Source organism: Monodelphis domestica, chromosome 8, assembly GCF_027887165.1.
Source record: "Monodelphis domestica isolate mMonDom1 chromosome 8, mMonDom1.pri, whole genome shotgun sequence".
Taxonomy (NCBI): domain Eukaryota; kingdom Metazoa; phylum Chordata; class Mammalia; order Didelphimorphia; family Didelphidae; genus Monodelphis; species Monodelphis domestica.
This window is the reverse complement of record NC_077234.1, coordinates 10,796,274-10,809,082: the sequence shown is the minus strand read 5'-3', so window position 1 is coordinate 10,809,082 and position 12,809 is coordinate 10,796,274. Positions and strand designations below refer to the sequence as shown.

Below are 12,809 nucleotides of genomic sequence, written 5' to 3'. Positions count from 1 at the left end.
GGTAAAGAGTTTATAAATGATAATAATAATCCAGTTTTAAAAGAATGATAAAGACATAAATTTGAGATTATAAATCAGAAAACAAAACTTATTTGTGTGGGTTGGAAGCAAAGAAAGGAAAAAAATGTAAAAGTTGGAGACATTTTGGAGAAAGGATAGGTAACCTTTTATTTGTCCTCCCTCATTGCCCACCACCATGTGAGTGTGAGTGACCACCAGGGCTGAGATTCTTTAATATATCTACATCCCCCCTCCTGCTGGATGGGCCTCGCCACTTTTGGGAGGACTTGGCAGGGCCTTGCCCTCAATTTGAGTCGGGAAGGGCAGCTAAGCAGAAGAAATCTGCTTTCTGTGGTCCAATTTTACAGACACTGACAGGATCAGTTTTCAGATTGGCTTCGATTAATTGAACGTTAATGAAGAAAGTACTCTCTGCAGGACCCTGGATGACAAAGATTAAAAAGTGAAGTAGCTGCTGCCCTTACCGAGCTTGATAAGACACAAACATAGAAATAGAAAACCAAAATCATTCCAGCAGTGGGTGAGGAGTGCCAGCCACTGCCCAGCTCAAGAGAGGTTCCATGTGGACGTGACTCCTGAACTGGTCCTGGGACCGTAAGAGGCAGAAATAGATGGAAAGGACATTGCGGGCATGGAGGGCCGGGCCAGGCTGTCCAGGGACATTGAGCTAGGAGGTGTAGGGGCTGAAGTCCAGGAGTCAGATGGTCAAGGCCTTCAGTGTGCAGCAGAGAAGTTTGCATTCCGTCTTGGAAACCTTGGGAGGAGTGGCGCGGGGAAGATGGCGCTCTGGGCTCTCGCTGGTTTGCGTCCTTGGAGTCCCTTCACTTCTCAGTGGCCCGGGCAGGCACTCTAAGGAAAGTGACAGTGATCTGCACTGGCGGCAAATAGCCTCCTCAGGAGCTTCCATCAACAGTGAAACCCCAAGTCTAGATAAGAAAAGATGGAATGTCAATTGGTCAGCAGTGTATAGGATGGAAGAGAGGGGGAGAGGCTGGAGCAGGAGGGAGACCAGTGAAGGGCAAAGGCAAACTCCCGTGATGACCTCCCGTGAGGGAGACAGAAAGACAGACAGACAAAGGGAGAGAGATGGCAGTCAGAGTCAGTGACCCTTGGCAGTCTCTGATGGTATGAGCCTGGTGACTCGGGGTCTGAAGTGGGGTCTCAGAAATTTGGGGGTGGCTTGGGGAGAAAATATCATGCTTGAGATGCTTCCAGAACCTCCACTTGGAGGAGTCCCCATATTGTTAGTCATACTGACCTGGAGGCAGGAGAGAGGCGAGGCCTGGCTCTTTGGGGCTGGGCATCATCCGCATACAAGATGGCGGCAGGAAGAGCCCAGCACTGAGGAGTAACATGGGCTGGGGGCCAAGCATTAGGACGTAGGGCACTGACTCACCTGGGCACGTTCCCGTTCAGCTTTCCCTTTGCTCCCTGCTTTGGCAAAGTGAAACAAATTCAGGCTTTGTGAAGGTTATTTTGATGGACTGGGCTTTGGGGATAGAGCAGGGGGTGCTATTTTTTGGTTTGATAAGTGTGTCGTGGGAGTCATCAAAGACTTTTAGCCCCTGATTTGGCCTAAATCTCACCTCTTTTTCTGACTCTACATTGAATGTTTTTCCAAAACTTAAACAAGTTGTTTTGTTGGTTTTACCTCAGCGGAACTAGGGGACTATGAAGAAGTTACAGACCGGGAACACCTTAAAACAAATAAATACGTGCCCCACCAAGACCGGATTCAAGAGAGGATCCTAGAAAACCATCAAAAACACGTGTAAGCAAATGTTCTGAGCTTTGTGTTTCATTTATTAACTAATCATGGGAGGGGGGACTTGTTTACTTGGTCCTTGGCTAGATTGGATGTTTTTGCTTTTTCTTATTACAAAGGCAGAGCAGGAAGAATGGCAAAGAAAAAAGTCAGTAAAGAATCAGTCATTAAGCATTTCTTAAGCTTCTACTGTGTGCCAGACTCTGGGCATAGAAAGAAAAGCCCAGGACAGTCCCTGCCCTCAAGTGACAGGAGAAGGTGAGAGTTTGGGGTTCATTGAGTTTCTGGAGATGATGATGTCCAGGAAATGAGAAGGATGCCTCGAAGCCCTCCTTCCACAGAAGAAGAGGGAGCTCCCAGGTGGAGGTGACTTAAGTCGTCTTAGGGGTTACGGCGGGGGTGATTGCTCTGGGGCCCCTAGCTTGGAACTGTCTGAGGCTGGACGCCAGGCCGGACTCTAACCCTTTTGCCACCCTGCTTTTATAAACATCAATTATGCTAAATGGACATTCATAGCCGCTCTTTACATTTCCATAAATTGAGGTTAACATAAGCTCGAGTTTGTGGTTTGCTAAATGGAAATGTTTGTGTCTTTTTGTGTAATGATGCTCTCTGTTCAGGTGTGAGCCTAGCTGTGTAGATAGGATAAATATAGCGATGGAAAAAAAGCATTAAAAGGCACTGATGAAGGGCCAACCAGTCCTGCTCTCAGAGATCCCCTCCGAGTCGGGAGGGCCCACACCCAGTGTTCAGCTGTAGGCTGACAGGCCCCACAGTCCTCGCGTGTTGGGGGCCACCTACGGACCACCGGACTGCCGGAGAGGCTCAGATGAGGTTCTCCTCCCTTTTCGCCATGTCACTCCTTCTCTCCCCTCCCCACCTCAGGGTAGGCCCAGGGAGACCAAAGGAAAAGATCCTGACGATGAGCTTGTTTCTACAAAGTTGTGGCTTTATAGTAGCTCCTCATTTCAGTGTCCACCAGCAGTCACAGTCCTTGCCTCAGTCATGGAGCTGCTGGACACTAGAGGCCAGGGATGGGCTCAGGTCCCACCGAGGAAAGGGGAGTAGGGGCCGGTGCCAAGCAAGCAAACCCAACTGAGTGGCGGTGGGCCTTTGGGGGAATTGACTGAGGATTCACCTGAGTGGAAGAGCAGCATGAACCTGGGCCGGGGTCTGTACTGACAGGAGGTTCTAAAGTTGACCAGAAGCCTCTTCTTTGCAAAGAGAATGTTAGAAGAGAGATTTGGTGTAACTTGAAATTCTACTAAAAGTCCCCAAGATAGAATCTTTGTCCTGATGTTGTCCAAGGTGAGAGGATGGGAGCAGTGTCTCTTTTTAAAAAGAATCTTAGGTTAAGACCAAATTAGTTTCTGTAGCATTCAGCATCATTGGAATTTGAGACTTCAGACATTTATTCCATATTGCTTGTCGGCTCCGGGAGTGAGGCGGGAAGAGGGGAGGGAAAGAACATGAATCATAACCATGGAAAAATGTCCTAAATTAATTAATTAAATTAAAAAATGGGAAAAAAGTTATTCCATGTTAGAACACCACACAGCTCCTTCTTAGATTTCTCTTGTTTTTAGGCCTAGCTTGAAGATTTTAGCTCTGCCAGCCAGGTAGTACCCAGTTATTCTCTTCTGAGTCTGTGTACATTTTGTATTTTTAGTTCCTCTTTGCTGCTGATGATTACAAGAAAAGAAAATCCTACCTTCTTTCTGTAGTGTCTCATTTCTGATATTTCTTGAAGTTCTTCACTTGGTCATGCCAACATTTTTGTCCCTGATGGGGAAAGACTTTTTTGCTCATTTGGATCTGGAAATAACTTTCCACTTTGGTCATGTAATCTTATAAATATGTCTCATGCTTTTGGCTGATGGGGGTGGGGCTGGGGGAGGGGATGGTTAATAATGGAGAATGAAATGAGGGTGGGGGGGGGGGGGAAATCTGTCCTGTTACTATCTTGTTTGTACCTAGTTGTTTGTAGGTTGTTTCCCCAGTTAGACTGGGAGTTCCTTGAGCAGCTTTCTTTTTGTCCCCAACACCTAGCATAGTGCTAGAGCACATAGTAGGCACTTAATGAATATTTATTGACTGGGAACAATTGGAGATAATCAGGAGAGAGATGGCTACAGCATTAAGAACAATCAGGAAAGACTTTCCATGCTGGGAAGGCAGCCTTGGAAAGGAGCCAAGGAAGCCAGGAGGCAGAGATGAGGAGGGAGAAGCATTTCAGGAATGGGGGAATTGCCACTGAATATATCCAGAATATGGAGATGGAGGGTCTGGTTCAAGGCACCACCAAGAGGCCAGTGTCCCTGTATTGCTGAGTAAGTGGGAGAGAGGGAGGGAGGGAGGTGGGAGGAGACTGGAAAAGTAGGAAGGAGAGAGCTCAGGTTGTCAAGGGCTCTGAAAGCTATTTGATCCTAGAGGCAATAGGGAGCCCCTGGGGTTGATAAAGTAGGGGAGTGACCTGATCAGACCTGTGCTAACAGAAGAACATTGATGGGTCATGACATTTAGGTTTGTAATTACTAGTGGCTGTTAGATTTGGGCTTTTGCTTTTGTGTCCCCCCAGTGCCAGGCAAATGGCATCCCAGAACTCACAGTTGGTTCTCTATTGTGACATAGTATTGCTGTGAGAAATTCCCTAAAGAGGGAACGCTTCATCACTGACTTTTAGAAGGCAGAGGTTGCCGGCTCCGTACTTTGACTGGGAAAGATCCTTAGGTAGGGAATCCATCTTCCTGAGCTTTGATGCCTCCCGACTCCCGAAACGCTTGGTACTCTGGAGATGTGCGGTTTTCTGCGTGTGGCGATAGCAGATGACACTTTGTCAGCATCACCCGCAAACATCCTGAATGTTTAGTGAATCCAAAGATGACACTTTACCAAGCCCCCAAATGACTCCACAGTGGAAGCAGAGCCCTAGGTCATTGTAATCACCCCGGGGTGACGAAGTCTCTTCAGTCTGTGGGGAGCAGCTCCCATAGAAAATCCGGAGCCGTCCTGATCACTTGTGTAAGTCTGACTGTTAAAAGGCAGATTAGCTTTAGCTTTGTTCTAAAAATCTAAAAACACTTGTGTTGTTTTCCACTAAAGGGGCCAAACACCTGCTGAGTCCGATTTCCAGGTACTTGAAATTGCTCGGAAGTTAGAGATGTACGGTATCAGGTTTCACCTGGCCTCCGATCGGGAGGGCACCAAAATTAACCTGGCTGTTTCTCACATGGGAGTCCTTGTATTCCAGGTAGGTTTCCCATGGGGACTGGCTGTTTAATGGCTCAAAAAGGCCTCGAATCTTCAAGGCTTAATTTATTCCTTTTAAGTCTGTAAAAGTGTGGTCTAAATTCATAGAATTTAAGACTTATTTGACCTCAGAGGTCATCAAGTGAGGCTGCTTACCCAGTTGATTTTATTAAGTAAAATTAATAAGATTAAATAAAATGTTGATTTTATTATATTTGTTTTTTCCTAAACATGGATTTACTTAACAGTTTTTCTTGGGCATTTCTGACGAGCAGCCTGGGCTGTTTGTAAGTCCAGAGTTTGTGTTTGAATAAAGATCTGCCTCAGTGAGTTCCACCAGATCAAGTGAGGCCCTTTAGTAAATGTTAACAAGTGTTTGGTGTTTGCTACATAGTAAGCCTCAGGTCTACCATCATTCTCCAGCGGTTCTTCATTGCTGATGGCGGCTCGTTGCTAAGCAGGCCCAGTTTCTTCAGCCATTTCTTGGAGACATCATTTCTTGCCTTGTCATCTTTCTCTTCCCTCTGTCCTTCATTTGTCACTGTCCCCTGTGAAACGGTGCACCCACTTCAACCCAGGGTTGCACAGATTCTCTGGCCACTTGGGCATTTTGGTCCTCTGCTTTTCAAGATGACCTTTTTCACTTTCTCTAGGACCATAACCCTGTGTGATCTGGGTCAGTGAAAATGTTGCTTTATTGTGGCAGCTAAAATCCCTGATCTTTTTCTTTAAAATGATCTCCTCATAACTATGTAATTGTTATTTGAGCCTACATTTGAGGCTTTATAGTTATCCTGATTTCATCTCGTAGATCTGAGCCTGGAGTTCAACCTGTCAGAATCAATTTACGTGTTGAATTTAGCATGTTGATTTTATTATATTTGTTTTTTCCTAAACATGGGTTTACTTAATATCATTTCTAAGGCAGAAGAGCAGTAAGGGCTAGGCAGTTGGGTTACACCATTATTATTAGGAAATATCTGGGGTCAGATATGAACCCAGGACCTCTGGACTCCAGACCTGGCTTTATATCCACTGAGCTACCTAGCTGTTTTATTACATTTTTAAGTAAACAAGAATGTTGTCCTTCCTTCCTCCCTCCCTCCCTTCCTCCCTCCCTCCCTCCCTTCCTCCTTTCCTCCTTCCCTCCCTCCCTTCCTCCTTTCCTCCTTCCCTCCCTCCCTTCCTCCCTCCCTCCCTCCCTTCTTTCCTTTCCTCCTTTCCTCCCTCCCTCCCTTCTTTCCTTTCCTTCCTGTGATTTTACCAAGTTGTGCCATATACATACCTTGTTTGGACCTTCATTTCCTGCTTAGGACTCATTCTGTTTAGCAGGTGAACATAGAACTGGTTTACAGGCAAGATATCCTTAGCAGAAAGACAAATTAAGTTGTCACCAAAAGAGGTCAGCTTCTAAAAAGATTAAGAAAAGTAATTTGAAAAAGACAACCTTGGAAAGCCAGGGACAAAAGTACCATAGTAAATGGATCTGAGTCTGAAAAGCTTTGACACTTTGCTCCCAGTCAGAGAGGGTGAAGCCCAAGGACTTTAGATGTTTGCTTTGTTCATTCTTCCTTCATAACCCTGACATTTCTACCAGTTATTCCTCTTGATTTAGGGCGGGAGTAGTAATTTTCTATTTTTAAAAGGAGAAAAATGGAAGCAAAACCAGCAGCTGGAATTCATTTCTGTGGGGTCCCCTGGCAGTTTAGCATCCTACACAAGGACCTTCCCAGCCTCAAGGCCTGGAGTCCCAGAATAAAGGGTTTAAAAGCATTGTCCATTTAAAACCCTCAAGGGCTACATGCCTTCAGCAAAGAAGCAATTTTGTGGTTGGTGGTCAAGTGGCCAGTGACCAGCTGGAAGGCTGCCTTTACTGGCTCTTCTTAGTTTCTCCAGTGACCAAGGGCATCCAGAAGTCAAGTTGGGCTATAAATCTCTCTTTCTCTCTGTATATGAACAGGAAGCACACAGTTTAAGTTTCTGCTTCCTCTCCCTGTCGTTATGAAAGAGAATCCAAAGACCCTGGAAGAGAACTGCTTTTCCCACAGAGGCTGCCCCTACCCGTGAGCACTGCTCAGGGCTCAAGCTCTTGGGATGTCAAACTCCCAGAGGGATTTTCCTTGAAGAGAAAGTGCCAAGGAAAGTGTGCCTTATTGCTTAAGTCCCCAAAAGGCAAGATAACCATCAGCAGCCTATTTTAGGATTGGATAGACAATTCTAGGCTACAACAGAGTAGTCGTCATAAGTGCTAATCAATCATAAGCCATTTAAAAAAACTCTTTACCTTCTCTCTTAGTCTCAATTCTAAGCCAGAAAAGCATCAAGGGCTGGGCGGTTGGGGTTAAATGACTTGCCCAGAAGCACAAGGCTAAGAAGTGTCTGAGGCCAAATTTGAACCCAGGACCTTCTGTCTCCAGGCCTGGCACTCTATTCACATTGCTACCTAGCTGCCCAATCAGTACTTTTCTTTGACTCTAACAACTACAGACTAAATCAATTGCTTAAGCTATGGTTACCTAAACCTGAATATTAGCTCTCCCCAGTTCTCTTTCACCCATATGGCAACCCCCTCCCTGTCACCTCTCACCCAGATTGTTCATCTTCCATTCGCAAAGTAAGCATGTTATTTGCTATTAGACAGACTTATCTTATGGTTATCTTCATCTTCTCCATTTTCTTCACAAGGTCCGCCTGATCTTAATCTAGCTACTGCCTCCATTTGCTTCTCATGTCTTTGTGTCTGTTTAATACAGATGTTCTGTTTTCAGAGCCTTACAACGGATTTGAGTTACAAGGAGAACTAGCTCGGACCCAGCACTAGACAGTTAACATTAGGTTCGAATTGGTATATTTTGTATTTATTACCTATCCAGTTGGTAAAATTATATCAGTCATTTGATTGAGGATGGAGTTTGAGTGTGGGGGGCTTGGGGAGGTCCTCATATAATCTTTTGTTTTGTTTTTATGTTAGGGTAACACCAAAATTAATACCTTCAATTGGTCCAAAGTCCGCAAACTGAGCTTTAAGAGGAAAAGATTTCTTATTAAACTTCACCCAGAAGTCCATGTAAGTGTTACCGCTCGTTGTATTACTTCTTTGTCCCACCCTTTTCTCAAACACTCGGAGGCATCTGCTTTGTGGTCATCTGCTTCCGAAAAGCAGCCTTGTCTGAATCTGTCTGCTGGGTATATGGCATCCCTTTCAAGGACAGGCAGATACCCATCGAGAATCCCCAGAGGCTCCAGTCAGAAGGCCCTCACTGGCCCGTGCATTACTGAGCGGAACTCATGGCTTTGCAGCTGAGGAGACCGAAGCCTGGAGGCTCAGTGCATTGACCAGGACCACCCACAGGGTGAAGACTCATCCAGCACGATCCTAAAGGAAGAACCAGGCCTCTTTGTCCACGTGCGTCTCAGACGACTGCCATGTGGGAAACAGCGCTTTGTTCATTTTGCAGATTGGGTGGAAGCAGACACATCGAAAGGCTTCACAATAGTTGGGCTTCATTTTTTCAGAGGGCGTTATTCTGCCAGGCCTGCCATGGAGGGCGCCAGACCCATTGGCCAGAGCAGTGAACAAAGAAAGGGCCGGCTACCCTTCCGCCTCGGGCCGCCGTCTTGTCAGTGATGCTTGAGGACTGGCCTTTAGAACCAGAGGGCAGGGAGATGGGAGATCAGTCAGAGGCAAGGCTGGTCTGCAGATGTTTTGTTTTCGAAGGGAGTGGACATCAAAGCCTCCTTTGCTCATTCAGTCCCTTTGGAGAGCCACCGGCACGTGCGGATCACAGGAAAATCCAAGTAGAGAACAAAGTGGGGTGCCCGTCTTCTTAAGGAGGGCTCACTGCAGACTGAGTGATTAAAAGCATTAGAAGCAGCTACATGGTATTTCAGAGGCATCCTTGTTTTTGCATTTAGCAAAGCTGGCTACAGTATACGCCAAGGAGGAATTTGCCTGGCTGTTTCTTGCCCTGTTGCCCTTGCTGGTGGTGTGGTTTGTTTCTGGAGCTACTTTCTTGTGTCTTCAACCCCTTGTTCCTTATATAATCGCTCGAGTCCTTGTGCTTCATTTCTAGGGCCCACATCAGGATACGTTGGAATTTCTCTTGGGGAGTCGAGATGAGTGTAAGAACTTCTGGAAGATCTGTGTCGAGTATCACACCTTCTTCAGGCTCCTTGATCAGCCCAAGCCAAAAGCCAAAGCAGTCTTCTTCAGCCGAGGGTCTTCGTTCCGATACAGGTAGGCGGCTCTCTCGGCCCTCCCCCTCGGTTGCCGGGGGATCGTGTACTGCGCCCACGCTTAGGTAAGACACGGAGCTGCGCCACATACCAAGTGCTCCATCCGCGAGCTCAAGAGCTTTGGAAAAGGGCTCGGCAAGATTATTTGGAGAGCAGGCTTGCCCCTTGGGGCGTGGGGAGGTGCCGGGAGACGCTTGTTCCCACCCAACCTCTGCACCTTGTCCACAGTGGGAGAACCCAAAGACAGCTGGTGGATTATGTGAAAGACAGCGGGATGAAGAAAACGCCCTATGAGAGGTGAGGCCTGCGGGCTGGGGGTCTCGGTGCCTTGGGGGAAAGGCACAGTGGCCCAGAGCGCCTCTTTTGTGATGGGATGCACGCCTGGGCGGGGAGATGCGCTTGCTGGGAAGCCTGGTGGGGCCATCGTCCGAAGGCCCAGCCTTGAGCACGGTCCGCTCCTGTCTTGTCAGGCAGCCGCCGAGGGCCCTCCGTGCCGCTGTACGAGGCCCCCAGGCAGCCGTGCTCGCCTTAGCCCTTCCTCTGGTCTCAAAGTGTTTTCCCTCCCCGTCTGGCTTCTCCTTTTCCTCCGACTTGGTGACTTGGCGCAGCTGCTGCCTGCTGGCCTTTGCTTAGTACTTGTCGGTATCTGGAGGCGTTCTGAGGGCCTGCTCTGTGCTCCACTTCGCCTGGAGAACGCGGCCTCACAGTCGCCTGCTCGTTCAAGTGGCTTTGCTTGGGGAAGGAGGAGACCAGCGTTTGTTAGTGCCTGCTTTTGTCTTTACAACGCTCTCTTACTGCTTCCCAATAACCACCGGGAGCGTGCCGCTGCTTATCATCTCTGCTTTATTTGTTTGTTTGTTTGTTTAAGCCCTGACATTCCGTCTTGGAGTCCATACTGCGTATGGGCTCCAAGGCAGAAGAGTGGTGGGGGCTAGGCCGCGGGGGCCAAGTGACCTGCCCAGGGTCACCCTGCAGGGAAGAGTCTGAGGCCAGATTGGAACCCAGGACCTCCTGGCTCTCCCTCCACTGAGCCACCCAGCTGCCCCCTCATCTCTGTTCTAGAGTTGAGGAAACTGTAGGCAAACAGAGGCTACGTGACTCACCCAAGGTCACGTAGCGAGGAACTGTCTGACGTCGGATTTGAGCTCAGGTCTTCCTGACAGCGGGCCCAGCTCTGAGGCTTCCGGGACCTTGCTTTTTCTTTGTTCTGCTTGGTTTGTTTTTCTTAAGGAGTCACTTTTGATCGTTGGAATCATTTCAGCTACAGAACGGCTCTTTGTTTCCCGATCATGCTTTTCCCTTTGGAAAGGAATTGTGGAGCAGCGACCAGAGAGCTGGCTGTGGAGTCAGGAAGGCCGAGCTCGAAGTCGTCCCTGTCACATCAGCTTTGTGACTGGGCACGGTGCTCCGGGCTACTGTCTGTGGCCGCTGAGGGGCCGAGGCTGGCCCTGGCACCGGATGCTTGGCTTCTCATGACCTCTGGCGCTGCTCGCTTCAGGCTCTTGTATTTAGGGAATCACGTGGGCTTGGGTTGCTCGCTTTTGCCTGCATTTCTGTGGTCACCGCTGGGGAGAAGGCGGTCGTGTGGGGCCACCAGTGATGTGGCGGGATGGCCGTCCGGCGCGTCCGTGCTTCTGATGACCTCTCCTTTGTTCTGCAGAAGGCACAGCAAGGCCAGAATCGCCAGTCGACCTTTGAGTAAAGATGGGCCAAAACAGGTGAGTCTGGCCCCTCAGTGCGTGGAGAGCCCGTTTTCGGTATGTCGTGGGAGCAGACTTCGCCCCTTTGAAAGGGGGCTTCTGGTCCTCTCCATTCGCGGGCTGATCGGTGTGCTGGGCATTTTGTCCTGCCTGCAGTCCTCATCTCCAGTGATTTTGCCAAAAGATGTTGTGAGTGCACTCGGGAAGCTTGTCATTTTGGCCCAGAAACCAAGGTATAAGTCGCCCCGAAATCAAACGGCATCACGGAGCCCCAAGTTTTACCTCCTAAATGAGCACCCCCCAGTTTGTGCTTGACTTTAGTCATGCCGTCATTTTCCTAAAGCTCGGCAAGCAGGCCCAGACTTGTCCAAGGAAGCATTTAGCTTGCCTTCTGTGTGATGCGCAGGATTTGTTTCCATTGAAATGCCCCCAACGATGCTTGCCTCTAAGAGCCCCTGGAGCGAGTCAGAGCCTGCAGGTGTTCATTGGCGGCGGGTTTTCCTTGCTCAGCCTGCAGTTGCCAGCTAAGATGGCGGACTGCGGCCCAGAACTGTCCGTAAGCCTCTGGTAGGCCAGTCGCTCTGGCCAGCGAGTGCTTCTCAGAGGACACAAGGGGCCGTTTTCAGTGAAAGCGGCGGCTCTGACGGGTTGGGTGACCGTGTAGATAACCAGGTCCTTTTGTGTGCCCCCTTTGATCCCCAGAGCATCTCCTATACCGAGGGCTCCCGACTGCCCGGCTCTCCGTGTTCCTCAGATGCCTCCTTCCACCCGGGCCCTGCCGCTGACCTGCCCCCCTGCATGGACAGCAGCCGTGCCTTTGTGGCCTCCAAGGCACCTCTGGCCAAAAGGAGCAGCGGCCCGTCCGCCGAAGAGGCCGAGCAGAAGGCGGGGCCGCCGGGCGGATCTCCGCTCCTGCAGTCATTCCAAGGTGTTGGGTCTTGTCATGTTGCCAGAAGTTACAGCTCCCCTCGTCCGGGTCCCCCCGCCAGGGACGCCTTTGGGCTAGCTCTAGAGAGGGGCAGGGGGCTGACGCGATCCAGCGACAATGGGGAGCGTGGCGCGGCCCCGGGCGCCTTCACTTCCGCTGCCGACGGTCACTGTAACAGGCACGGCCTCCGGGCTGCCCCCGTTTTCCCACTGACAAACTCCCAGTTGCAGGTGTCGGAAGAATTTATCGATGACGACCCGGCCGAGATTTCCTTCTTTGCCGGAGGATCCGAGGCGTTTTCCTATGCCTACGGCTATGTAGCTGTGCAGGAAGGCCTTTCGGCCTCTCCTAGCGGGGCCCGGGCAGGCCAGGCCAGCCCAGACAGGTACTCCACGGTAGATAGGCAGTTGGAGGAGGAGGCTTTTGAGCTGGCGGGAGAGAGCGATTTCCATGGCAACGCGCGGCCATCCGACACGTCGGAGCTGTTCGAGGTGAAAGCCCGGGCCAGCCGCATGCAGAGCCTCCTGAGCCCCTCGGAAACGAGCTCCCTGCTCAACCACCAGTCGGAGAGTAGCTCCCTCAACATGCCGCTGGCCAACCAGTCCGAGGCCAGCTCCATGGTCAATTTCCCCGCCTACTCGGTGCGCTCCGAGGGCAGCTCAGCCTTTCAGTTCTCGGACATCCTTGACCAGTTAGAGCAGCTGAGCTGTCCTCCCACCACGACCGAGGACTCGAGCACCACCGAGACGGACTCCTGGGACTCCGACCCGGAGGCCCCCCTAGACGTGAACCTCTTCTTCAGCAACCCCTTTGCACAGGCAGATAGCGAGAGGTTCATGTTTGATTTCCAGAAGAATCTCAAGAATCTGGCCCAGGAAGAGCCCGCAGAGCAGATTCCCCTTAGCCACTG

General features: G+C 49.8%; 1 protein-coding gene across 4 annotated transcripts in view; it reads left to right on the top strand.

The window, feature by feature from the left end:
• Nucleotides 1–12,809, top strand: part of FARP2 (FERM, ARH/RhoGEF and pleckstrin domain protein 2) — an 85,995-nt gene that overhangs the window by 44,616 nt on the left and 28,570 nt on the right. For all 4 annotated transcript variants that reach the window (XR_008914271.1, XM_056808604.1, XM_056808603.1 and 1 more), the window contains exons 7-13: nt 1,678–1,792; nt 4,889–5,036; nt 8,007–8,102; nt 9,109–9,272; nt 9,500–9,568; nt 10,932–10,989; nt 11,674–11,899. Coding sequence is in view for 3 of the 4 variants with exons in the window: in XM_056808604.1 (XP_056664582.1) it covers nt 1,678–1,792; nt 4,889–5,036; nt 8,007–8,102; nt 9,109–9,272; nt 9,500–9,568; nt 10,932–10,989; nt 11,674–11,899 (876 nt within the window). In the remaining variant the exon portion in view is untranslated. The remainder of the gene's footprint in view (nt 1–1,677; nt 1,793–4,888; nt 5,037–8,006; nt 8,103–9,108; nt 9,273–9,499; nt 9,569–10,931; nt 10,990–11,673; nt 11,900–12,809) is intronic.